The sequence below is a fragment of the Dendropsophus ebraccatus genome, chromosome 10 (assembly GCF_027789765.1).
Source record: "Dendropsophus ebraccatus isolate aDenEbr1 chromosome 10, aDenEbr1.pat, whole genome shotgun sequence".
Taxonomy (NCBI): domain Eukaryota; kingdom Metazoa; phylum Chordata; class Amphibia; order Anura; family Hylidae; genus Dendropsophus; species Dendropsophus ebraccatus.
This window is the reverse complement of record NC_091463.1, coordinates 15,357,833-15,384,844: the sequence shown is the minus strand read 5'-3', so window position 1 is coordinate 15,384,844 and position 27,012 is coordinate 15,357,833. Positions and strand designations below refer to the sequence as shown.

The following is a 27,012-nucleotide window of genomic DNA, read 5'->3' as shown; positions in this document are numbered from 1 at the left end:
GCAATTCCGGTTCAGACTAATGTTGCAGAGCCCGAACTTTGGCCAAGTTTGCTCAACACTAGTTGTCGCCTAAGTTAAAGGATATTGGATTTAGTCACCAAACAGTGGCTTGACCTTTTGTTGTGAGAATTGGTTAACTTTGAGTAAATTCTACAGAAATCCAAAACCTTTCATACCCTTTCTTCTACTTTTCAGTGTACAGCAAAATGCGGGGAGCGCAGCATTGTCACGAGGGATGTACGCTGTTCAGAAGATGAAAAACTCTGTGACCCCAGCACCCGGCCACCATCAGAGAAGAACTGCACAGGACCCTCCTGTGACCGTCAATGGACAGTATCAGACTGGGGACCTGTGAGTGCTAAAAGCTTACACAATCGTTACCTATATTATGTTTAGAATGGATGATTAGGTTAAAAAAAGGTAAAAACTCCCTAAAGTTCAACTCATCCCAAAAATCTTAGTTAGCGAACTAGATGTCCACAACACAAGTCCAAGGTAGTCATAGTCCTGTATCCACAACTTGATGGCCACCTCCAAGATATTATATGCCTTAGCAGGATCTCATAGACCCTGTTTTGGGCACCACTATGACATTCTATTGCTTCTTGAGGATCTCCTTGATGATAAGAGACCAACCCATCATACCCCGCTGTCATTGGGAATTAAGTTTATTCCCTTTTCCCCCAACCTCACACCGCTTGGATCATTGGCCAATCTGTAAACGTAATCAGCAAGTTATAGCTGACTTTGATCTAAAGAGCTTAGAACATGAACATGTATGTAAGATATATGCCGTATTTAGGAGGCATTTCCCATGCTTGGATATCTCTACAAAACAAGCATCTCGTGAGTTATCAGGCAGCGTCCACAACCAGCCCCAGAGATGTGAACAGCTCCATGCATTATACTCACACGTTCTACACGATTAACATAGAGAAAAAAGGAGGCAGTGATCAAACGGGAGCCATATCTCCTTCTCCAGGAGCATTTTCTGTCCATTTAGCTGTCAAGAGAAGCAAGGAACAGAAGTCGCCGTAGCCTCAGACGGCATATGTTCTCTTTAGAAACTGCATCCCTTCTGGTGAAATGATGTCGGTCCATTAAAAGATTTCACAATCTACAAATAATCCAATTATCTTCAAGCGAAATGCAACTTCTGAATCTCTTCTCAGGGCATTTACTGATATCGCTAGGCAACAGTTTCCGGCCCGGCTGCCTATTTATAGTGGAAATTGATGAGTTTCGGGGAAGGTAGGAAGAAGAGTTGGAAGAGGCAAAAGCCCACAAGGATCTGGTGGCTAAAGGACAGGCAATTTGGTGTAAAGCCTATCTCTATTTGGTTTGCAGTGTTATTCACTCAAGAAACCCTTCAGTTCATGGACCATATTTTCCAAGCTTGACAGTGTAGCCTGCAGAGGTAGTCTTCTCTACCCAACAGAACTTACATATGGAGCTACATGCACTCAAATAGTAGTCACCCAAAAGAAAGAAAAGTGGTTGCTAAGCAAATTGAAGAGCCAAACACACTAAAGATGCCCATAGACATTAGAACTGCTGAACTTCTATGGTGGGCTATCTTATGTGTATAGCGGTTACCAACTCTCCCCCACTGGTAGAGATGAGCAAACCATGCCGAGGTTTGAGTTCATACGAACCTGAACCATCGGTATTTGAATTCCGCTGTCTTTGGGGAAGGGGGAGACAGCCTGAGTTCTGCCTGGAAAACTGGGATACAGCCTATGACCTAGGCTGTATTCCTGCTTTCCAGGCAGCACTCAGGCTGTCTCTACCTTCCCCACCGAAAGGGAAGACTCTAACTTCCCCACGGAAGGGGTCACTCATCTCTACCTAAAAGGATTGGATTTGGACTTGTTGGATTTCAGTATGCTCAGTCTATTGTTCTAGAGGAGTCTGGAGGGGGGTAATTCCCCTCTCACTAGTAAAAGCTAATTTATTCTTGGCCAGGTGACTATTGGGCCAAGAGCTATCTATACTTTATATACTTGATACTGCTGTCGGGGGAGATTGGACACAATGGATTTTCACCACTTGTTCCTTTTGTTCTCTGAGAGATAAGCGTGTCAGCAGTCTGGTGGTGACTTACCCCTTCCTTAGGGTCCTTTTACACGGAGCGATTTTTAACGACTAACGATAAACAATCGCAAACGAGATTGTTTATCGCTAAACTGAAGTCCTTCACCATATTACACAGAACGATAGTCGTTATCTATGATCATTACTACGATCGTTACTGGGATCGTTACTATGATCGTTTGCGGAACTTGAGCGAACGAATGTGTAATTACAGCGAACGATTAGCGAACCATTAACGATAATTTTAGGTTCAGATCTAAATTAACAATCAATGACATATGAACAATTTTTCGATCGCTGCCTGCAATTACACGATTATCGCTTAAATTCGAATGATATAACGATTTTTCGCACGATAATCGTCTTGTGTAATAGGGCCCTCACTCATAAGGCATGGCTGTACATTCATGTGTATGGGGAGGACAATAGTGATAACCGTCAGCTGAATGATCATTTAGTTGAAGATGCATAGGCAACTTGAGTGAATACCGGCACTGAAAGTAAACAAGTCTAAGAAGTAAGATTTATGTCCATGTTGTTGCTTTCCATCCCTCTTTTCCCCACAGTGCAGTGGATCTTGTGGCCAAGGGAAGATGATAAGACATGTGTACTGCAAAACCAGTGACGGCAGAGTGGTCCCCGAGTCCCAGTGCAATCTAGAGACAAAACCATTGGCCATCCATCCATGTGGGGACAAGAACTGTCCTGCGCAATGGGTGAGCCAGGACTGGGAAAGGGTAAGTTCATTGGCTAGTAGTAGTATCTGTAATTGGTGGGTATGTCCACCTAATGTGACAAATGGACCAAAAATTGTGCTACCGATAGGAAAACTGGTACCCAAAGGGGCTCCAGTGGATCTGCCAGTGATTTCACAAGTACAATGATATACAGAGTGATTCTACCGGAAATGTAGATAGTATTTGGTTGCTCACAGAGGCATGTCGTACCAGCATCCCAGTTCACACAGTCACTGGTAATTCTGTTATTACTTCTGTCTCCTTTTCTGCAGTGTAACACCACTTGCGGCAGGGGAGCAAAACAACGAGTGGTCGATTGCCTTGAAGTTGCCAATGGTAAAGTCAAGACCCGCAACCCTGCCGATTGTGACATTGCCAAGAAACCCGCTGAGGAGAGCACCTGTTTCGAACGACCGTGCTTTAAGTGGTACACTACCCCCTGGTCTGAGGTAGGAGACCCTGCTACTCTTTACATAAGAGATTTTCCGGCCTCTTTGGACGTCATATGTATCATGTAGACAGACTGTTACTTGACTGCCAACAGATGATTAGATTTGGGGTACTGGTGCCAGACACAGCTTTACTGCACAGCCTGGACAGGCATCACTGTGGTCTCCAGTTGCCAAGATCTAAACAGTGTGCCGCTTGTTTTGGGATAAATCTAATTAACCCCTTAGAACTAAATATTTTTTTTAGTATTAAGAGACTTTGTAGTATCGGAAGATTACATATATTAGCAGTATGGTCACAAGTTCAATGACATTCAAGTTCAAACTTTAGAGTTCCAGATATCTGCATACTGTGCAGACAGTACAAGATCTGGGTCACCACTAAATACACGAAGCTTCCAATGATGCAGTAACATGAGCAGCACAAAATAACAACAGAAATATTTTATGGGGTATTAGACTTCTAATAGTAAATGGAAGACATCAATAGACCGTTCATCACAATGAGCTACGTTGGGTTTCTTTTTACCTTGCAGTGCAGCAAGACCTGTGGGGTTGGAGTCCGGATGAGGGATGTCAAGTGCTTCCAGGGAAGAGACATTGTTCGTGGATGCGACGTCTTGGTGAAACCGATTGGGAAACAGACTTGTGACTTGCAACCTTGCCCGACTGATCCACCAGGTGAGTCCAAGAGTGTAACCCGTTCCAGGGTTGTAGATCCAGAGTCAGCTAACCTTCATCTCTACACTGCCAAAAGACGACCATCTGAATCCTCTAGGATTATGTAGGGTCCATATGGAGTAGATAATGAATATTGTGTAACTGGCTTTGGGCAAGGATGGGGGGGGGGGGGGGGACTAGAGATGATCGAACACCGGAAAAAGTTAGGTTCTATGGGACTTGAACCTTATTGAACCTTCCGCATTTGGTTCCTGATGCCTTCCCGCCCCGCGGGGAAGGAGGAGACAGCCCTAGTACCGCCTGGAATTGCGGGATACAGCCTATTACCTAGGCTATATCCCAGAATTCCAGGCGGTACTCGGGCTGTCTCCTTCCCGACGGAACAGGAAGGCATCGGGAATTAAGGTTCGACAAGGTTCGAGTTCGATAGAACCTAACTTTTTCCGGTGTTCTAGAGGGGACGAAAAGAAGGAAGGACACAGAGGTCAAATGGACAACCATTAAAACTTTGAGAAGTAGTGTAGAAGAGTAGAGGTAAGGAAGTGACAACATGTCAGAAAATTTTTTGTCACTATTGTCAAGCCAACTTGTTGAACTGTTCAGGTTCGGCAACGTTCTCCAAACCCCAAAGCTTGGCATTTGATTCCCAGTGGCTGGAAAAGTTGGATGCTGCTCTAGTGAGTTCTGGAAAACATGGATACAGACATAGACTGTAGACTGTAACTATGTTTTCCTGGCAGCCCTATGGTTGCATCCAACTTCTCCAGCTGCTGGAGGTTGGGGCTTGAAGAACGTTGATGAACGTGAACACTTCGGCAAATTCGCTCAACGCTTTGGCCTGACACTAATACTCTGGCAGCAATAACCACCATAACACAACCCTCTAAAGGGCGGTGGGTAGTGAACACTATATAAATGCTCTTTATATAGCGTCATCTCCCTCAGGTTCCAGTTGAGAAAAATTAAGGTTAAATACATTGGAGTAAATCTGTGATCCTGCAGGGATACCTGGAGTATGTCAGGGCCAGTGATTTGTACTGTAATTGCCTATTATATGACGGGATGCTATGCCTGCTTGCTGTATATCCTATTTACTCCAGTAATTTCAGGACTAATAGGTTCATGTGCATTGTCTCTCTGTATAACAAGCTCTACCTCTCTTCCTCTAGATGACAGCTGTCAGGACCAGGCTGGAACAAATTGTGCTTTGGCTATTAAAGTGAATCTGTGCAGTCACTGGTACTATAGCAAGGCCTGCTGCCGATCCTGCCGCTCTGCCCATTCATAGGACCTTCCCTCTATGAGACAGAGACTCTGCAGGCAAAGGGAAACGTGACAGGTACCATGACACTAGGGGGCGCTCTGCCCTGCCCAACCTAGGAGCCCCTGAATAATATAACCCATAAACCCCACGGGCACATAGACTCCCAATAATACCAATACATGACCATAGTTGCTGGATTGGAGGCAATGGTCAGTCATTCCAGTTTACCCTTGTTAGACACTGGTGTGCAAGGATTTTGGCTGTAATTAAAAGGGCTGTCCAGGAGTTAAAAAAAAATAGGATCTTTCCACACACAGCGCCACCTGTGGTAAAAGGCAATGTCTGGTATTGCAGTGTTTTACAGTGGATTCTAAAATTCCATGAATAAATAGGGCAGCACAGACAATGGTGGATATTGGTTACTTAAAGGGAATGTAGGGAATCTATCACCTATTTTTTCTTTTACTAATCAGAGGCAGGTACTGAAGCATTTACATTTTTTTAATGTTTCTATTTTCTGCTTAATTTTTTTTTTCTTTTACATTACTATGGGGGGAGCCATAGGATCATTTAGACACATGCTTTACAGCAAACCCTATAGACCATAGGACACAACAGACAGGAACTGTCCTATTGAAATAAATGATGAAAGGCTTCTGGGCATAGTCAGTGACCCTTAGAGAGGTCACTGTACAGGGAAGGGGGCGCTGTGTTGTGACATCTATAGTGTGTTGCTCTGTTATCTATATACTGGTGTCACCCGTCACTGTACTTCTATCTGTGGTGATAAAAAGGACACTACTGTGTAAAAACAGGAAGTCTAAGCTTAGTTTTAGGCCTAGTGGCCAGAATGGAAACTGCAACATTTTAGGATTATTTCAAAAATATACATAGTAAAATGAAATTTTGGGGGGAAAAAATGAACATGTTACCTTTAAGTGAAAAGTAAACTACATCTATTCACTTATTCATGCAGCCTTAAAATCCACTGGAGAACAAACAGAGAATTCACCTTCTAGTGAGTGGAGCTACCAGACACGGCCCATGACTAAGGGTGCCCTATAAAGACATTGGGGAGATAAGGGTAATAACACCAACCATTTTGGTCATGGAATTTGCATGTTTGATGTCCTGACCACCGCTACTGCAAAAGTCCAGTGGGCGGGTCCTTCTTCCTCTGTGCCCAGATGTTCTCAGCTTCCTCCTCTTGACTATGATTGACAGATTTTGACTCCAATCAGATTACTAGAGCTGTCAATCATAGCTAAGACGAGGGGCTGGGGAATCTTTTAATAAAACGCAATGAACCCCCCTCTAGAAGTATTTGCCATAGCAGAGGCTGGGACCTGAAACAAGGCTTTACTCATTCCACTCCTCACTCCCACTAAACCCACACCAGTCCACTCCATGTGTCGCCTCTTACCATGCCTCTTACGGCCACACGATAAGGCGCCAACCAATGACGTCTCTCATTGGACGATGCTCTTCCAGGAAAGACTCCACTTAGGACACATGTTCATTTTTGGATCTCCAAAACTTTTCCATAGCTAAGTTCAGATCTGCAGGACTGTTTTCTGCTGGAGAAAGGTTGTTAGACCATAAAACTCCACCTCCCAAAACTTTTACTAGTATCGTAAACCGTATCGTAGAAATCACGGAACCTTCTAAGCCTGTACCTGGGTTATGTCTAACAGCCCTGTTACCGCTCAGCTGGTGCCACCACCAAAGCTCCTTGCCCCAGAATTTTTTTTAAGTGATCAAAAAATTTTAATTTGGGTAAACTATTGGCCAATGACTCGTATCGGAAGTGTAGACGTCCTCCTACACCAAACATACTGTGATTTACAGGCATCGTAACGTGGGGGGAAAGATTCTAAAAAAAAGTTCTTTTGTATTTTATGTTTCTCACACTGCACTTTAGTAGGTCCAGCCCGGCCACCACACTTGGGGGTTCAATCATCACCTGCTCGGTCGAGTACTCAAGGAGGGTTAGGTGGAACTGTAAGAGTTGTATTTGCTTTCAGGCAGAAGAAATAGACCCATGCTGCTTTGTCACATTATGTATTTTCTAATTTATCCTGTGTAATTTTATCAGAGACTTTTACCGCGGACGGTGGGCCTCTGGCGCTGCCGCCATTGCAGAACCTCATAGGGTATTGGGTGCCATGACCTTCGGCCATAGCCGGGAGCCCAGGGGTCATCCGGTCCGACCTCTAACGCATTCCTCATACGGAAAGAAGTATAGCTATTGTCCACATGAACTTGTAATATGAAGGTGTATACTTTTAGAATGATGTATCCATACATATAATGGTTATTACCATGAGCTGTACAGAATTATACTCCTATTACAGACTGACTAATCTAAGGGTCGGACCCTGGGAGGTCATCTTGAAGGCAATGTCTCAACGCTTCTCAACCATTTATTTAAAGGGGTTATCCAGGATTACAGAAACAAAGCTGCTTTCTTCCTTAAATAGCGCCACGCTTGGCCTCAGTTTGGGTGCGGTATTGCAGCTCAGTTCCATTGAAGTGAATGGGGATGAATTGCAATACCGTACACAACCAGAAGACAGGGGCGGCGCTCTTTCTGGAGGAAAGCAGTTTCCTGGATGAACAAAGATTTTCTTTTCAAAGCTGCTTTCTCCCAACAACAGCGCCACACCTGTCCATAGGTTTTGTCTGGTATCACAACTCATATCTATAGCAATGAATAGGGCTAAGCTGCAATACAATATTCAATTGTGAGAAGCGGCTGGGGTTCTTTAATCCAGACAACAGACTATAGATTCCCAATTATTCATGTCCGGAGGACTATAAGTCTATGCAAATAATAGATCCCCCCGATACCGACTGTGATCAGTACTGTAACCCACTCCCTGATAAGGATACTGAGTGGATCTAAGTCACCATTTACATAAAAGGGGTATTCCACTCAGACATAACTTTTCATATGTTGCTGCCCACGTTGAGACTAACAATTCATTCCATGCTGGTTATTATCTACTCCTTCTCCACCTCCCTTCTGAGACAGATGAAGTAAACAAGTTCCTGGCAGGCTTTATCTGCAACGTTGTAGCTTCTTTGTTATCCTGAGAGGGTTAATCACATTGAGTTCATTAGCAACCTAACCTCAGATTAACCCTCCCAGCATTACAAAGAAGCTACAATGTTGCAGATAAAGCCTGCCAGGGACTTGTTTACATCAGCCATCTCAGAAGGGAGGAGGGGGAGAAAGGCTCACACACAGATTTGTGTGTCTTCAGTAGGGATGAGCGAACCGGCAGAGGTTCGGGTTCGTATGAACCTGAACTCTCGCCTTCTGATTCCCGCTGTCTGCCTGCTCCGTGGAGAGGGTGGATACAGCCTGAGGACCGCCTAGAAAACTGGGATACCGCCTATGGCTATGGCTGTATCCCAGTTTTCCAGGCGGTCCTCAAGGTTGTATCCACCCTCTCCACGGAGCGGGCAGACAGCGGGAATCAGAAACCGAGAGTTCAGGTTCATACGAACCCGAACCTCGGCCGGTTCGCTCATCCCTAGTCTTTAGCAGAAAGCAGCAGCTCAAAACTGGGGGAAGGAGACTGTATAGATAATAACAAGTATGGAATGAATTGTTAGTCTCACCATGGGCAGCAACATATTAAAAGTTATGTTTGAGTGAAATACCCCTTAAATGTCAAGATTATAGAAACTAGTTAGAATACTGGCCACAGGCGTACATTGGTATCAGCAGTGGTGTGGAAGTGTTGTCATAGGCGCAATGTGAAGGAGAAGCTGCGGGTGATATTGCCTCCAGGATGCATTCTACAGGGAGATATACGACAATCTCGGATATATCTTCTCATCTACGCTCTTTGTTAAAGGAATATGCCTGGACTTTGTATCTGAGCAGAACCAGCTTTCCTTACAGTATATTTGCTATAAATAATTCACTTTACTCACATATAATGCTCCTTTATGGTAACGTCTGTGTACATTGTAATAAATCTTGTATTTATAGTACTCGGTCTTACTTCTTTATTGATGAATGCCGATATATTGACGAATATCGATACTATCACAGAGCTATACGAAAGATGGCTGTTCTATAGTTAAAGGGGTATTTCCAACTCTGGATCACACACTTATCTCAAGATCGAGGGTCTCCTGGCCTCCAAGAGGGGCTCTCAAATAACAGGTGCAGGTTATAGAGGTCACTTGAGTAGAATATAAGATGATGTCCTAATATTAGGTGGATTTCCATCAACTGAACTCCATTTTTTAAATAAACAGCTCCAAATCCACTTTATAGACAAAGAAAATTCTGCAACCACTACGAGAGAAGTTTAGTAGCTTAAAGGGGTATTCCACGCAAACATAACTTTGAAATATGTCGTTGCCCATGATGAGACTAACAATTCCTTCCATACTTGTTATCATCTATTCAGTCTCCTTCCCCCAGTTCTGAGCTGCTGCTTTCTGAAAACACAAAAATCTGTCTGTGAGCTTTTCTCTCTGTGCCCCCCTCCTTTCTGAGACAGCTGATGTAAACAAGTCCCTGGCAGGCTTTATCTGCAACTTTGTAGCTTCTTTGTAATGCTAGGAGGGTTAATCACAGTGAGTTTATTAGCAACTTGACCTCAGATTGTCCCTTTCAGCATTACAAAGAAGCTTCAAAGTTGCAGGTAATGCTTGCCAGGGACTTGTTTACACCATTCCTCTGAAAAGGGAAAAGGGGGAGATGGAGCCAAAAGCTCACACACAGATTTTTGTGTTTTCAGCAGAAAGCAGCAGCTCAGAACTGGTAGAAGGAGACTGAATAGATAATAACAAGTATGGAAGGAATTGTTAGTCTCACCATGGGCAGCAAAATATCAAAAGTTATGTTTGAGTGGAATACCCCTTTAATGCATGCTGTTTATACACTGAATAATAGCATAATAATAATAATGATAATAATAATAATAATAATAATAATAATAATAATAATAATAATAGCAGCACAGTGTTGTCCTAAAGTGCCAGAATTTATTATTTGGCAGGGGATTTGGAGCTCTGTATCCTGACCGCCATGAAGATATATGAAGGATGGCCAGAATGTTGGATTTGGATTACAGATAGGCTCTAGAATCCCAATTATCCATGTCATTAGTATCTGCATATAATGGAGCCCCCGCTGTGATCAGTGCCCGCCGCGATCAGTGCTGATCCCACATCGGACATAAAACATCACACAGACGTAGTCTTTAGAAAATCTCCAAATAGTAATTTATTTCAATTCAGTTCATTGTCTCAGTGAGTCCTGAAATATCCTACAACAAATTAACAAATGTGCATTTTTTTTTGTTTATTGTCGTGAAACATGAATTTTGATAGGCTGAAATAAATATATTGAGTAATAAATAGAAGAAAAAGCAAGCAATGACCAAAAGGCAAGAAAAAGAATCAAAACGCTTGAGTTGCCTACACACCATGGAGGCGCCATTTGGTGGGCTGGAGCGATAGTCCCAAGAATGGGTGGTAGGTCCATCACAGGGAAAGAGGCCCCTCTCCATCCCGTCGGAATCAGAGACAGAACCAAGGGTTTTATTGGAGCGGAATCTGTCATTTTACTAGATTATTACTAGAGTATTAGCTCTTCTGCAGAAACCAGTGAGCGTGCAGCCTATCTAGTCTCTAGCAATCAAAGCAATCAATGAGCGTGCAGCTTATCTAGTCTCTAGGAACCAAAAGAATCATTGAGAGTGCAGCCTATCTAATACCCAATAACCAGGATTATAATTAAGACGCCAGCCTATCTAGTCTCTAGCAACCAAAGTAATCATTGGGAGTACAGACTATCAAGTCTCCAGGAACTACATGAATTATTACCTGTGCAGCCTATCTAGTCTCCAGTAAGTAGAGGAACTATTGAGAGTGAAGCCTATCTAGTCTCCAGCAAACAAAAGGAATCACTGAGAGTGCAGCCTGTCTAGTCTCCAGCAACCAAAGGAATCACTGAGAGTGCAGCCTGTCTAGTCTCCAGCAACCAAAGGAATCACTGAGAGTGCAGCCTGTCTAGTCTCCAGCAACCAGAGGAATCACTGAGAGTGCAGCCTATCTAGTCTCCAGCAACCAGAGGAATCACTGAGAGTGAAGCCTATCTAGTGTCCAGCAAACAAAGGAATCACTGAGAGTGCAGCCTATCTAGTCTCCAGCAACCAGAGGAATCACTGAGAGTGCAGCCTATCTAGTCTCCAGCAACCAGAGGAATCACTGAGAGTGCAGCCTGTCTAGTGTCCAGCAAACAAAGGAATCACTGAGAGTGCAGCCTATCTAGTCTCCAGCAACCAGAGGAATCACTGAGAGTGCTGCATTTCTATTCTTCAATGACATAATAGAGGAGAAACAACATCACCAATACTGATACCCGTCCATTTACTAGAAATATAACTGGAAGTGCAACATTTCATGAAGTCTATCCTGCTCTAGAAGTCAGGGATGCTCTACAGCTTCCAGATATATGAGGGAGGGGCTTATCTGATAGAATTCAGGAACATGTATGGGTAAGCTTAAAGTGTGCACAACTCTGCACACTGAACCGGCGGCAACGGTGAGAGTGTCCAGGAGGCGGGGCCTATACTGTTCTGTGACCTTTGCCTGCTCCGGCACAGGTAAGTTTGACATATAAGGTGTTATTACCATCTTAATGTTTTATTTCCATTTATAATAAGTGCCGCCGGTTCAGTTTGCAGATCTGGGACCGATTTTATACACATCACACCAGCCCAAGAAATATCCACCTCCACCATTTATAGGCAACAGATACACCTTAGAAGCCACAGAGCTCTTCAGAAAGCTTGCACAAATGATTAGTCGGCTAAAGTAGAAAATTGCACAATTCACGTTCCTGAGCAAACAGTGAGACTGCGAGCAAGTCACACACCCCGAACACGACCTCCACTGACATGAATGAAAGATGCATGAAAGACCATATCAGTTCCATTGTCACATGAGACGGTGATTGTAGCAGAACACAACCCATTGCAAGGCGTTGACCATGATACTGTGAAGTTATTCGGCAGTCCGGTGAATTATACATGGGCTCAGATCATTTCTCCAACAGATTTAATGTTTCTGGTTCATGGTGGACCGGTAATTGAAGTCCCACTCTCGTAGTCACTGTAGAGTTCCATGTTGTCCCATACCATATTTTTAAAAAATTTCCATACCTTTGACCTCACTGGTTTCTCGCAAGGACTGTCTGCTAAATATGAATTATTTTTATATATTCCAGAATATTCCATTTTATTGCTAAAGTTGTCACTTCTGTGACTTTGCTGCTGAAGAACAGGAAACGTCAGTACAAAGATACTCTTGGCTGTTGGGCAATGTTACGTAGACCATGAGATGTCAGTGATTGACCTCAGATTGACAATTTACCACCAGGACCAGTTTGAGGGTGATGGATGTTTTCCGATAACCATGTCTGAAATGTTTTTGGTCATTACTATCCATTGGCTCTGAACCCAAAAGAGACCTAAAGATAGAGTAGTGTGAACTATGGTGAAGAACCTAGGCTGGGAATCTCCACTTCTGGGGGTCATGAAGATTCCTCCATGAAAATGTTGTCTCTTCATCTTCATCCCTTCCTAGCATCCCCATTTGAGGAAACCCCTCAAATTTTGAGCAGTTACCTGGCGTGGAAACCCCCTTCCTAGACAATGGTCATCTTTCTTTGATGGATCCAAAAAGAAGGCAGATCATGGAATAGAAAGGATCTTCATACTGTCCATTGCTAACCACGGGGGATCTTACAGATCTCTAGTGGCACTAAGGGTTCTATAGTAATGCCCCCAAATATTGTCTGAACATAGACAACCTATGTATATTCTAAAGTCCACTACAAGGCTTGGTCATGTTGCCCTCATATATATCTTGAAGAAACCCGTAGAAGTTCCCCACTTCTCTTTGCCCATCACCTACGATTCTTTTGATTTAACGTCTGCTGATCTCTCTGCTGGTGCTCCCCACCTAAAATTTTTAGTTCCATCATTCTAGTCTACTTTTGGAGAACTTACAACCAAATGTCCATGAGATACATAAGTATGTGGGAGGCTGTCACAGCCCTAGACCACAACCGTTTGCAACTTCCCTTCTTATACCCCATGGATGGACATGGGTCAATAGGAAAGACTGGGCCCCGACCCTTTGTCTTGGGCTAGTTGACCTTCAATGGGGCCTATTAGAAGAAGCTTCCAGAATCAAGCTAGTCCCATTGCTCTATACAGAAGGGGAGCATACCGTATATGGTGGCTTACACTAAGGAGATCATAGCTGGAGGGTTGTCAACATTCTCCAATTCTGACCTCTACGGCGGCCTGAATCTGCACCACCAGGGGGCACCATTAGCTTTGGCTCTATTTACGTTTCTGTGAGTAAATGGAAAGTTTCACACGAGTTTCCTCCATCGTGCTGACTAAGGCTGCATCGCCTTTCACCTGACAGACATCACGGTCTGGACTCCGTGTATCCCTCTTATATTATACATGAAGCTGGTAATTCTGCTCCACAAAGTTGTACTGAAGTGTAACTAGAGATTAACGTGCGGGGAAGGATGACGGACCTACAGTGACAATCGTGGCTGGCCGTAGACCTGACACTATGAGCCATGGCAGGGCAGATAGGGCTGCTAATTTCTATGGAGGTTAATATATATATATAAATATATATATATATATATATATATATATAGAGAGAGAGAGAGAGAGCTGCTCTTCCTAAACTAACAGGAGTAACTGGAGGTAGGGCAGAATAAATGGTGGTGATGGGGGACTCCTTATTGTTTATCCCATTGAATTAGCTGATAACAGAGAACGATAGCACACAGTGTCGCCATTTTCAGTGTACCTGGCTATACCTATCATACTGGTTTAACCCAATTACAGCTATCGGATCTCAGTATTGCACAAGCTGTTCTTCAGCAGCTGAGGCCTCTTTATTTATTTTTTTGTCATGGGCTTGAGAGTATCATGAGTGCTGATTTAACCTCGCGTATACCACAGACTCACAATCACAGATTCACACCAAACACAGTTCATATAAAAATATTCCCGCCATCCCTTAAAGTTTCTGACGCCTTATAATGACCTGGAATTTTTTATGAACTATATACAGAGAATTCCTTTAAGCTGGCCATACATATAAGATAACTGTTGGCCAGACACTCATCTCTCTGCCCTGTCCCCCATATACATGCACGCTCAGCCTGGTCGAGCATGCATGTGTTCTGAACTGGTGGGGAATTCCAGACCCCTCTTTCCAGGACAAAAAAAGGATTGGGCAGTTGAAATCCAAGATGCCTGATCCTTTTCTGATCGGCTGATCTACCTTGGATTGGGGGTCTGGCCAACATTTATCTGATGTATATGTCCACAGGTAAACATCTTACATTTTGACCCTTATAAATCACTTTATATACTTCTCTATGATAATTTGATCGCCCCAAACATTTGATAATCCAGGTTGCGGTAATACCAGATTAAAGGAACTTCACTGTATATAGATTTTGAAGTCTACAAATTTTAAAAAATTTACACATTGGGTTACATGTTATGGCTGGGAGGAGTCTTCTGAAATTTTTTGCGCCCCCTTTTATCCGTGCAAATTTTTTTCACTTATATCTCCAACCCATTGGGGTCTACCTACAGGTGGAGCCTATTACAAAAAAAAAGTCATGTCCTTTTTCCCCGCCCATTGCATACATACCGCTATATCCTTCCAAGTTGCGCAAAAGCCATCCATGAAAAAACGTCAAGTCCCTCTTTCATATGTAAAAAGTACAATACACAGCATGTCAATGAATATAGGGTACAAATAAAGTTTTGTTGAAAAAAAAATATATATTTTTTTTTTCAATAATCAACTGCGGCAGAGACTTTCCTTTGTGCCACCATTTTGTTTTTTGCTTGCCATGACGTATCCTATATTTATATCTGGTCTATGGTATATAAATACATTCATGGTTAAAAAAAAAAAACACTTCACCGATAATTCTTCTTGGTCATGAGATAGAAGCATGAACAGGAAGGAAGTTTTACTGTGCGTTTCTGGGGATTGAGGGAATTTTTTTTTTTTTTGCACAATATCGACCACAAGAGGGAGACAAAGTTTTCAAAAAATTTGTAGACATCTGGATTCAGAAAAAAGGAAAAAAAGAAGAAAACAGATGCCGGTGATGATGATGTATAGAGAAGTGGTACTGAGCAAAGCCAAACATGCCGAGGACTGAAGAGGGGGCGGCATCATGCCAGGAGGTGGCGCTCCGCCCTCACACATCCGTGCTGATACTGCGGCTTCGGGAAAAAGCCTCCCTCATGGCTGACAGGCGGTTGGGATTAAGAACCTGCAAATTGCTCAGATTAACCGGCAGTTCGATCTCTTCCTGGCTGATCGTCTTGTAAGTGATGCGGTCGCCGCCATTTCTGATCTCGTCCGGTGGGTGGAGGAGGAAAGCTGGCGGTTCATTGTGGGAGCAGCCCTGGCACACGCTCCTGCAGTGCTGATGCTTCTTGTTGTAGGGGGAGGCGTAGATGGACGGGCCATTGGCTAATACTACATTCCGGTTGCAATGTACCGGTGGGAAGCGGGAATGGACAGCAAAGTCTGGTTCTTCCTCATCCTCTTCCGAGTCCTCCTTCTTGCAGCAGTAATACTGAGAGAATCAAATACAACATAATGAATAAGTGTGGCACTGTCTACGTGTCAGGGCTCTATTATACAGAGGATTATCCGCCATACAAGAATAGACACTAGGGGGGAGATTTATCACACATGGTGTAAAGTGAAACTGGCTCAGTTGCCCCTAGCAACCAATCAGATTCCACCTTTCATTTTCCAAAGAGTCAGTAAGGAATGAAAGGTGGAATCTGATTGGTTGCTAGGGGCAACTGAGCCAGATTTACTTTACACCATGTTTGATAAATCACCCCCTAGGTGTCTCACTCTCCTGTAATCTACTGTCTACTGCTTGTTGTTAGGGGAAATCTGTCTCTAGTAACAGAGACAGCAAGAGAGAACACAGGAAGGGGCTTGATGGCAGCAGTAAAAGCAGAAAAATCACCTTCTCACCACTCTGGAGGAGTAATGTAACAAAACCATGCAGAATCTTTAGAATCAACAGGTATACTTTAACATACAGTATGACCCGGCTGTTTTATATATATTTATATATATATATATATATATATTACATAAAATGTAAAGTCACGTTAGGATTATATTGCCCATCCTGTAGTGATCCTGGGTCACATCCTGTATTTTACTCCAGTGCTGTACTCACTATTCTGCTGGTGAGGTCACTGTGTATATACATTACATTACTTATCATGTATTGATCCGATTTACATCCTGTATTATACTCCAGAGCCGCACTCACTATTCTGCTGGTGGGGTCCACTGTGTACATATATCTTATTACTTATTCTGTACTGATCCTGAGCTATAGCTTTTATACATGAAGTATGATACATAGTGTAACTCAGAATCTGAACAGACTAAATCTCAAATATCTTCCCCCAAACTGACTATCTATGACTCTCCAGAGTGTCCACACTGTTCCTAAAAGGTAAATCAAGGTTTCCCTGTTCTGTACCAGCCATAAAGTTCTGTGCTGCTGTCCCTCGTGTAAATGCTAGTGCTGTCTCCTAAATGTAGCCCCCCTTGTAGTTTGTCCAGACTTGCCAACGCTCTGTAAGCTGACATTTTCTCCGATCCTGTGTATAGGGTATACCTGTTTCAGGTTGGAAATCCCCTTTACAGTATTGTACACAGTGCCTGGTGTTGTCGGTATAGGCTCTAATTCTCTCTGACTAACCTACTCTGTTCCTTCTCTCCATCTTGCTTTCTCTTTCACTAACTCGGAGATCATCTTACCTGTAGCCGGCAATAGCAGAGAACGGCGATGATACAGAGAAGGATAACAGTCGCTAATATTCCACCGGTGATGACCACAGTCCCGGCTGTCATTCGACCGTCTCTCCATTAACCACCTAAGAGATGAAAAGACATTGGTATTAGAGGGTAAGTCACATGACACAAGACCCGGCAGGGCCGAAATCTTCATGACATCAGCATAATGTCTTCTCGACCCAGTTAACTCCATAACTGCTCCTCCTCAGTCATAAGCTTCAATGCTATGGGGTATTGTATCTGTTCAGTATTGCTGCTTCTGATTGGCTGTGGACACTGTGAAAGCATTTCATATTGGGTATTGTACTTATTGTGAGGGTCTTTATTAGTAATTTTCCTTCCTTCTCCTTCTCAGTCTCCAGCCTCGCTCTCTCCTCTCCTGAATGACCTATAGACTGATCTGACTGGTAACCCTTTCCTATATAGGAGCTGTCTTTCCCCAGTTACTTCACATCTACTCAGAGATATTTCAGCCAATCTATTCTGCTCGGCTTTTTCACAGTCTGGGAATGGTCTCTGCCTGACATTCGCCCCGCGCTCCATCTGACTTGCAGATTAGGGAGATTAATATCCGTCCTTTATCAGTGTTATCCAGAAGTAAGAACGGACCAAGGATCAATCAGGAACGTCATCCCGCTGATTAATGGTCCTGAGTCTCCAGCCGTGATGTCATTGTCACTCCGGGGCCAAACACTATCATCTATCTCCTATCTATCTATCTATCTATCTATCTCCTATCTATCTATCTATCTATCTCCTATCTATCTATCTATCTATCTATCTCCTATCTATCTATCTATCTATCTATCTATCTCCTATCTATCTATCTATCTATCTATCTATCTATCTCCTATCTATCTAACTATCTATCTATCTCCTATCTATCTATTATCTGTCTATTTATCTCTCTCCTATCTATCTCCTATCTATCTATCTATCTATCTATCTATCTCCTATCTATCTATCTATCTCCTATCTATCTATCTCCTATCTATCTATCTATCTATCTATCTATCTATCTATTATCTGTCTATTTATCTCTCTCCTATCTATCTATCTATCTATCTATCTATCTATCTCCTATCTATCTATCTATCTATCTATCTATCTATCTATCTATCTATCTATCTCCTATCTATCTATTATCTGTCTATTTATCTCTCTCCTATCTATCTCCTATCTATCTATCTATCTATCTATCTATCTATCTATCTATCTATCTCCTATGTATCTATCTATCTATCTATCTATCTATCTATCTATCTATCTATCATCTGTCTATCTCACTCTCATCTATCTATCTATCTATCTATCTATCTATCTATCTATCTATCTATCTATCTAACTATCTTTCTATCTATTTCCTATCTATCTATCTCCTATCTATCTCTCTCCTATCTATCTATCTGTCTGTCTGTCTGTCTGTCTGTCTATCTATCTATCTCCTATCTATCTATCTCCTATCTATCTATCTCCTATCTATCTATCTATCTATCTATCTATCTCCTATCTATCTATCATCTATCTATCTATCTATCTATCTCCTATCTATCTATCTATCTATCTATCTATCTATCTATCTATCTCCTATCTATCTTCTATCTATCTATCTATCTATCTATCTATCTATCTATCTATCTATCTATCTAATACAGAAGTAAAAGCAGGTACAGCACTCAGGGTAAGCTTGCATTAGGTGCCAGCTTGTGACCAATGGTGTATATATCCAGGCTATATAGTAGAATGACTGCAGCTTTCCAGGTATATGTTCAAACAAACGTGTTTATTGTTGCCATGTAACAGAGCGCACACTTTCCCACGACCCCCCTTACTTGCATGGGCAGTGAAGACTAACTGCCAATACTAGTGGGACAGATCATCATTACAACTGAGCATGTGTGACCACCTTAATGGGTCATATCCAGCAGGTTATCAGAACAAGCCAGGCTCATGGGGGACCAGTAAGTCTATATCTCTCACACAGGACAGTCTCAGAAATACTTGTACAATGGAAATATGTTTCATTTCATATAATCCATCAGTTAAGGCTTATTTATTTTCACAGCACAACCCCTTTAAGTCTTTGCCCCAGGTGAATGTACCTTCCTTATACATGTCAGCTGTCCAGCTTCAAGGAATACTTCATCTTCAAGAATTCAACACGGACATCACAACTTATCTGTCACACATGAAAGGTCAGTCCCTTCCCCGGAAGGAGCGACCAATAGTAAAGGTGACCTTGTAAACGGAATCTCTGTACAAATTGTTAGAGTTGTGTGACATGACAACCCTCGACCTTCTCGGCTGCAAGGTCAGAGGTTAAAGACTCCATTTCATCAAGATGTCAACTACTATATTATATATATGTTTACAATGGCTAGCTTCCATTTCATCATTCTGCCTGACCACCCTGGCGTAGACACTAAGGAGCATCTCACCCACCCTCTTACTTAAAGGGGCACTATAGTTATAAGAGCTAAAACAATCTGGACAATGGACAATTCATAGACATAGGGGGAGATTTATCAAACATGGTGTAAAGTGAAACTGTCTCCGTTGCCCCTAGCAACCAATCAGATTCCACCTTTCATTCCTCACAGACTCTTTGGAAAATGAAAGGTGGAATCGGATTGGTTGCTAGGGGCAACTGAGCCAGCTTCACTTTAGACCATGTTTGATTAATCTCCCCCATAGACTACAAGTGGCCTCTATATGTGATATTACATGGCGGCCAGTTGAGTGAGGGACCTTTCGTTATAACATTAATATATGCTTATAGGGTATAGGGACAGGGTTTGTCTTTACAACCACATTTATGGACAGAAGGACAATTAAAGGTGAGATCAGGCCACTAGACCACCAGAGGATCCTTCAAAGAACTTCAAATCTGACACATCAATGGGCTTCAAAGGCCACATTTAGAGGTGATTTGGGGCCAGTTACTAGTCACAGAGGTCAAGTTCATTCACAAGTAACATGGTGGATGGTCTCCAGAATCTATACCTCCGGAAGGCCCAAGACAAGCCATCACACAATAGTGAGCACCGTGCTATATTCTGCCTCTATCGTCTGAGGAAGACCACTACTGATGTATATAAGTTGTAAAGAAAATTTTGACAAAAATTTGCCCAAATTTTTTTGCTATTATAAAGTAATTAAAGGCACTTCCTTCCTTGTACGAATTCTTGTAGTAATGTCTAAGGCCTAAAACAAGACATCATCTCATCTGCCAGAAGAACATGCCCCTGGGGGAAGCAACTGGATGACTCTCCTTCTAATGAATGCTTTCCTGCTCGTCCGCCGGCTTCATCCATGCGTGATATATAGACCCTCCTGCGTCACGGTGGTCCGAACCTGTTTACTTCTCTACTTAGCTCTCAGCTACTACTTGCCAGGGCTGCGTACAGCTTGTAATACTGTCATACTGTGCGGAGGGAAGGACAAGATTAACCGAGCAGTCCTTGGCAACCACCAGGGAAGGTCCACATCTGCTATTATGGGAGAGACAATGGCCCCTGTGTGCAGCCTGACATCCATACACCGGCTATAATTTATCCACGCTATTTTTAATATTGGGTTTCTGTCTGTAAACTGAATATGGATGAGAGTCTCCTGCTCGCTGCAGTTTCTTCAGCTCCGGGACCGTCATGAACCTGAATCACTCAGTCCACTCCGTATAATATTAAATTACTTCCAGACTGCACTGCTCTCATGTGGAGGTGGTGAAAGGGGGGGGGGTGCTCTATCAATGGTCTACACAAGAAGTCATCCGGAGCGGTCACTTTTGATTGCCGAATTGTGAAGATTTCGAGTAATCACCAAGAGAAGAAAGGTGCTCTCCAATGGGGCGCTCCTCCATGATGGAAAGACTGTGCATCCATGGGATTTATTTGGACAATGTGCTTCGAAAGGTTTGTTCCTTTCTTCGTTGGGTCCATCAAACCTGCGGTTTCAGATCTGTCTGTAGACAACTTATGGAACTCGACCAACGATCAAGAGAATGGAGGTCAATCCAATGGAAGGCCAGCACACACGTTCGGACACTCTATGGGGCTTCCAAACAAAGCTGGTGGACTCCTGCTTCATTCCCACGGAGGACAACTGAGCTCCATTCTCAAGATCTGTGGAGGTTCCAGGGGTTGGACCCCTGTCAACCAACTGTCAATAGGGGAAAACTTTTTAATTTTGGGAAAACCCCTTTAAGGCAAAATATGTTGGACTAAGATCCCCCCCCCCCCCCCCCCCCCCCAATTTCTTTGTGCCTCTGGCTGCTTATATGGCACAATCTACACCTATTAGGGTCCTTGCATGAATTATAGTTTCAGTAAAGGGCCATGGACATTGCACACTGCTAAGCCACGTCAACTTTTATAAAACTGTTATGGCCGGTGCAAAACATTGCAATTTTTTAGGCATTTGTTCCTGGCATTCAAGGTTTATTAACCTATTAGTTAACCATAGACCTCCTTTAACCACCTTGACCACCATTCGGGGGGGCACCCAATTCAAACACCTAGATATAAATTAAAAAGCCAGATATAGGGTGCAGGTTCTGCCCAGGACATGGAGACAATAGTGATATACACGGCACACAGTAGATGAGGGGGCCCTGCTCCAGATTGAGCACTAGAGCCCAGAAGGGACACGTTACCTCTCTTCTCTATCCTCCGCCAGGTACAGCGGCTACATCCCTACAACCAGCTATTTTTTTAAGCCACCTCTTCTGGGCTTTCGAAGTATCTGATATCTCAGGGACAGATCTGGAGATGACCTCGAGAAGTGGCTGAAGCGCGTTGTGTGTCCCGAGAGAGAAGACATTGTCATGTAGCTACATCCGAGCAGTCGACCATGCAACGACTCCGAACAGCTCATCCTTCCCCGGAGCCCTGACTTTTTATACTGTTGATATACTCATTTTGTCAGATGCAGCCGTGAGAGGGTGACATATCCACCTGCCGGGACCAGCTGGAGTGACCTAATATTGATACCACCCATCAGCCTAATGCAAAGTGACAGCGGCGCTGTAGGGAAGCCTGCTTCTTGCCATCTGAAAGCTGTTAGCGCTCTCCTAGACTCCCCAGTGACACCAGATCCCCTGGTCTACACAATATACGCTATACTGCTTACTGGAAATAAACCTTAAGTTTATACACAGCTACATGGTGCCTATCCTTTGTATAGGTTGTGCCTGGTATTGCAGCTCAGTTCTATTCACTTAAATGAGGCTGAGTTGCAATACCAGGCACGGCCAATGGAATAAGATGGCGCTGTTTGTGAAGCAAAAAGTCGCCTCTCCTAATCTTTTACTATCCAGTGTGAAGAGCTGGTGCATGAATAAGTCAGTGAGTGTCCCCGGTAAATCTGCTTGGCTCATAATACTCTATAGAAATGAAAGGAAATTATACCAAGTAAGTCAGTGATCTCATTTAATTTCTATTATGTCTCTCTAGTAAAATCCATCTCCAGCTTCGAAATAAAAGAAGTCCTTTAGATTCCGGATTTAATTTTGTAATTACTTTTTTTTTATGTACAAAGAAGTAGGCGACTGCTTCCCTCTAGTGTTCAGCGGTGAGAATGCAGTCACGTATAACAGGCAATGTGCTTGGTATGATGTATATGACATGTGCATGAACTGCTCCTCAGGGCCCTCGATTACATTATCATAGTCCATAGAATCCAATCAACTAAGAAAAATCCAATAAGAACTGAAATGTGTCAGAACTCTTCAATTCCATCTCCCATAGAGCTCCGGCTACACGGCTGCCACAGTGAGCTGTAATACTAACCACAGCCCCTGACAATGCCCGCCACCCATAACAATAATAGCAACAACAGTGAGCTGTAATACTAACCACAGCCCCCCCTCCCCCCTCCCCAGTTGTGATGGGAGCCACAGTGCCCCTACAACAACTATAGCACTGGCAACCCCCCCAACAATAATAGCAACTAAGGTAAGCTGTAATACTAACCCCAGTGCCCCTAAGACTTACTGTATCCATAACACCCCTGAATTACTGTATCCACTACACCCCTGACTTACTGTATGTGCAACGCTTCTGACTTACTGTATCCACAACACCCCTGACTTACTGTATCCACTACACCCCTGACTTACTGTATGTGCAATGCTCCTGACTTATTGTGTCTACAACACCCCTAACTTACTGTATCCACTACACCCCTGACTTACTGTATCCACTACACCCCTGACTTACTGTATGTGCAACACTTCTGACTTACTGTATCCACTACACCCCTGACTTACTGTATGTGCAATGCTCCTGACTTATTGTGTCTACAACACCCCTAACTTACTGTATCCACTACACCCCTGACTTACTGTATCCACTACACCCCTGACTTACTGTATGTGCAACACTTCTGACTTACTGTATCCACTACACCCCTGACTTACTGTATGTGCAATGCTCCTGACTTATTGTGTCTACAACACCCCTAACTTACTGTATCCACTACACCCCTGACTTACTGTATCCACTACACCCCTGACTTACTGTATGTGCAACACTTCTGACTTACTGTATCCACAACACCCCTGACTTACTGTATCCACTACACCCCTGACTTACTGTATGTGCAATGCTCCTGACTTATTGTGTCTACAACACCCCTAACTTACTGTGTCTACAGTACCCCTGACTTACTGTATCCACAACACCTCTAACTTACTCTATGTACAACATCCCTGACTTTCTCCACAACGTCCCTGACTTACTATATCCACAACGCCCCTGATCTACTGTATCCACACCCCACTCTTACTCTCCCTACAACCTCTCTGACTTACCACAACACCCCTAACTTTATGTGTCTACAACACCCCTGACTTCCTGTATCCACAGCACCCCTAACTTACTGTGCCCACAACACCCCTGACTTACTGTATCTACAAAACCCCTAACTTACTGTGTCTGCAACAGCCATGACTTACTGTATCTACAACACCCCTAACTTACTGTGTCTGCAACATCCCTGACTTTCTCCACAACGTCCCTGACTTACTGTATCCACAACGCCCCTGATCTACTGTATCCACACCCCACTCTTACTCTCCCTACAACCTCTCTGACTTACCACAACACCCCTAACTTCATGTGTCTACAACACCCCTGACTTCCTGTATCCATAACACCCCTAACTTACTGTGTCTACAGTACCCCTGACTTACTGTATCCACAACACCCCTAACTTACTGTATGTACAACATCCCTGACTTTCTCCACAACGTCCCTGACTTACTGTATCCACAACGCCCCTGATCTACTGTATCCACACCCCACTCTTACTCTCCCTACAACCTCTCTGACTTACCACAACACCCCTAACTTTATGTGTCTACAACACCCCTGACTTACTGTATCCACAACGCCCCTGATCTACTGTTTCCACAGCCCACCTTACTCTTCCTACAACCTCTCTGACTTACGTTATCTATGAGGTCCATAACTTACTCGGTCTACAACGCCCCTGACTTAGTTCAGCACAGATTAGAGATTTAAATTATGGACCTCAATCTGACTATATGTATAAAAACCTTCTTACTTCTACCCCCAATATACTACTCCCAATCTCTATATTCCCAGAGCCCCTTGTAATGGCCTCTATACACCACTGAAGGGAATCTTGGAGAGCACTCGATGAGAAGAATATAGTCTATGGCAGAACAGCTGGAGAAGATGAAGCTGAATTCTTAATTCTTCCCCCTGGACCCTAAACAGTTTAAAAGCTTTATTACATACGGAGTGGGTCCTGCGAGAGAACTTCACACCCTCCTCCCAGCGCCATCCTACGACCTGAGCGCATCCTGGCTCCCTCTCGCCATAATTCACCATGCATCAGTGCGCTGCTTTCTACATTCCCCGCACTGTAATTCAATTCTAAGAGCCCATATATCAGCTCCCCAAGGCTACCTGCAATGCTAATGCCGTGCTGACCTGAAACACACACATATATACATCAATAGCTGCTTCAAAGCCACTCATTCCCATAGATTTCTCATCTCATCTGTAGGTACAGGCAAATTACATTGCTTTAGTCTCAATGGGACCCCCTGCACCCCCCGGACAAACATGATCTGATGGACGCAAAGTTGATAGAAGTGTGTACTGGATCCATTAACATAGATTCCTATGCATACTATTAATTCATTATTAGCGTACATGGACATCATACTGATGGTGTACAAGGGTTGGGGTCCTTCCATTAGGTTAAAGGGTTTGTTAAAAGATTATAGAAATAGCATCAGTCGAGTCAATGGGCTCGAACTGGTCCTTAGTCAAGCTGCAATACCGGACACAGCCTATGGGAAAGGGTGGTGCTGTTTCTGGATACCCAATGCAGTTATTGCTATAGGATTGTAATATTCAATGGGAGCCAGGGGTATTGTTACGAAACAGAAGGGTGATCCCTGCAATAACAGGGACTCTTGATATATGTTATCAGTATTGTATTATATAGCTATACCCCCTTTGGGGATAGGCAAGTCTGGTAATGCAGTCATTACAATACCACATACAGTCAATGCAGGAAAAAAATAAGATCCTTAATCTGAACAATCCCTTTAAGAAAAATCATGATTGCTTCTTTGTGGATGTAAGAGCCCCATGCACACTAATGCCTAGCCATGTCTGGATTATGAGGAGATGGGCAGGTCCTTCTTATTTCCTGACCCACTTTCTCCATGCTGCCAATGAGGTTCCATATGGTCTGCTTTCTGCATATTATATAACACTGCGGCCCTCAGGCCCCATCCACTTTATACATTTCCTCTGCTCTTTCCTACAATTATGTAATAAAACACATAAAAGCATCTCCAATCTCTGATCATTTTTCATTGCTGTGACCAACGTGGCAGAAGTGACTCCAAAATGTCAGACAAGGTAATAGCAGCAGAGAGAAGCATAAGAGAGTAAAGGGGAACTCCACCCAAATAGGAGTGTGTGCTACATTACGTGGATCACTCCACTGCGGCCAGACTGTCCCTGCATCTTTCCCAGATACTCACCCCTCCTCACCGACAGAATCCTCCTCCATTCCCGGGCACCACAGTGGGCAACCTTCCGATGCCGATAGTAGGACATTGTCTACATGGAGACCTCAGACCAGACTTCATAACTACAGACCCCAGACCAGATCCCATAACTACAGACCCCAGACCAGATCCCATAACTACAGACCCCAGACCCAATAACTACAGACCCCATAACTACAAACCCCACACCAGACCTCATATCTACAAACCCCAGACCAGACCCCATAACTACAGACCCAAGACCAGACCCCATAACTACAGACCCCAGACCAGACCCCACAACAACAGACCCCATAACTACAAACCCCAGACCAGATCCCATAACTACAGACCCCAGACCAGATCCCATAACTACAGACCCCATAACTACAAACCCCAGACCAGACCCCATAACTAGACCCCAGACCAGACCCCAGACCTCATAACTACAAAACCCAGACCAGATCCCATATCTACAAACCCCAGACCAGACCCCGTAACTACAGACCCCAGACCAAACCCCATAACTACAGACCCCATAACCAGGGCCATTTCTGGGGTCTCTGCCGCCTAAGGCAAACCTCAGGCGGCCACCCCTCACTAGCATTCCCCCCCCCCCCCCCCGGAGTAGCAAGCCTAATAGAATCTCCCGCTCCGATCCGACCGCGGCTCCCGCCGACACTTCCCACATGCTGGAGGGCGGGCGGAGGGAGATGCTGGCTGACGGCGGGGGACAGCAGTGAACAGACGGCAGCGGGACAGGACAGCTGGATGCTGGCAGATGGCGCAGGAGCCCGTCGGGGGACAGTGGTGAGCAGGAGCGCA

General features: G+C 43.8%; 2 protein-coding genes across 5 annotated transcripts in view; one reads left to right on the top strand and one right to left on the bottom strand.

Moving 5' to 3' along the window:
• Positions 1-8,215, top strand: part of ADAMTSL2 (ADAMTS like 2) — an 88,326-nt gene extending 80,111 nt beyond the window's left edge. For all 4 annotated transcript variants that reach the window (XM_069986850.1, XM_069986851.1, XM_069986848.1 and 1 more), the window contains 5 exons: positions 196-351; positions 2,661-2,831; positions 3,104-3,280; positions 3,817-3,961; positions 5,131-8,215. In XM_069986850.1, the coding sequence (XP_069842951.1) occupies positions 196-351; positions 2,661-2,831; positions 3,104-3,280; positions 3,817-3,961; positions 5,131-5,249 (768 nt within the window). In that variant the 3' untranslated portion in view covers positions 5,250-8,215. The remainder of the gene's footprint in view (positions 1-195; positions 352-2,660; positions 2,832-3,103; positions 3,281-3,816; positions 3,962-5,130) is intronic.
• Positions 8,216-10,495: 2,280 nt separating this feature from the next.
• FAM163B (family with sequence similarity 163 member B) overlaps positions 10,496-27,012 on the bottom strand; it is a 55,730-nt gene continuing 39,213 nt past the window's right edge. The window contains exons 2-3 of the mRNA XM_069986859.1: positions 17,121-17,236; positions 10,496-15,900 (exon numbers count right to left, since the gene is read on the bottom strand). Of these exons, the coding sequence (XP_069842960.1) occupies positions 15,517-15,900; positions 17,121-17,213 (477 nt within the window). The 5' untranslated portion in view covers positions 17,214-17,236 and the 3' untranslated portion in view covers positions 10,496-15,516. The remainder of the gene's footprint in view (positions 15,901-17,120; positions 17,237-27,012) is intronic.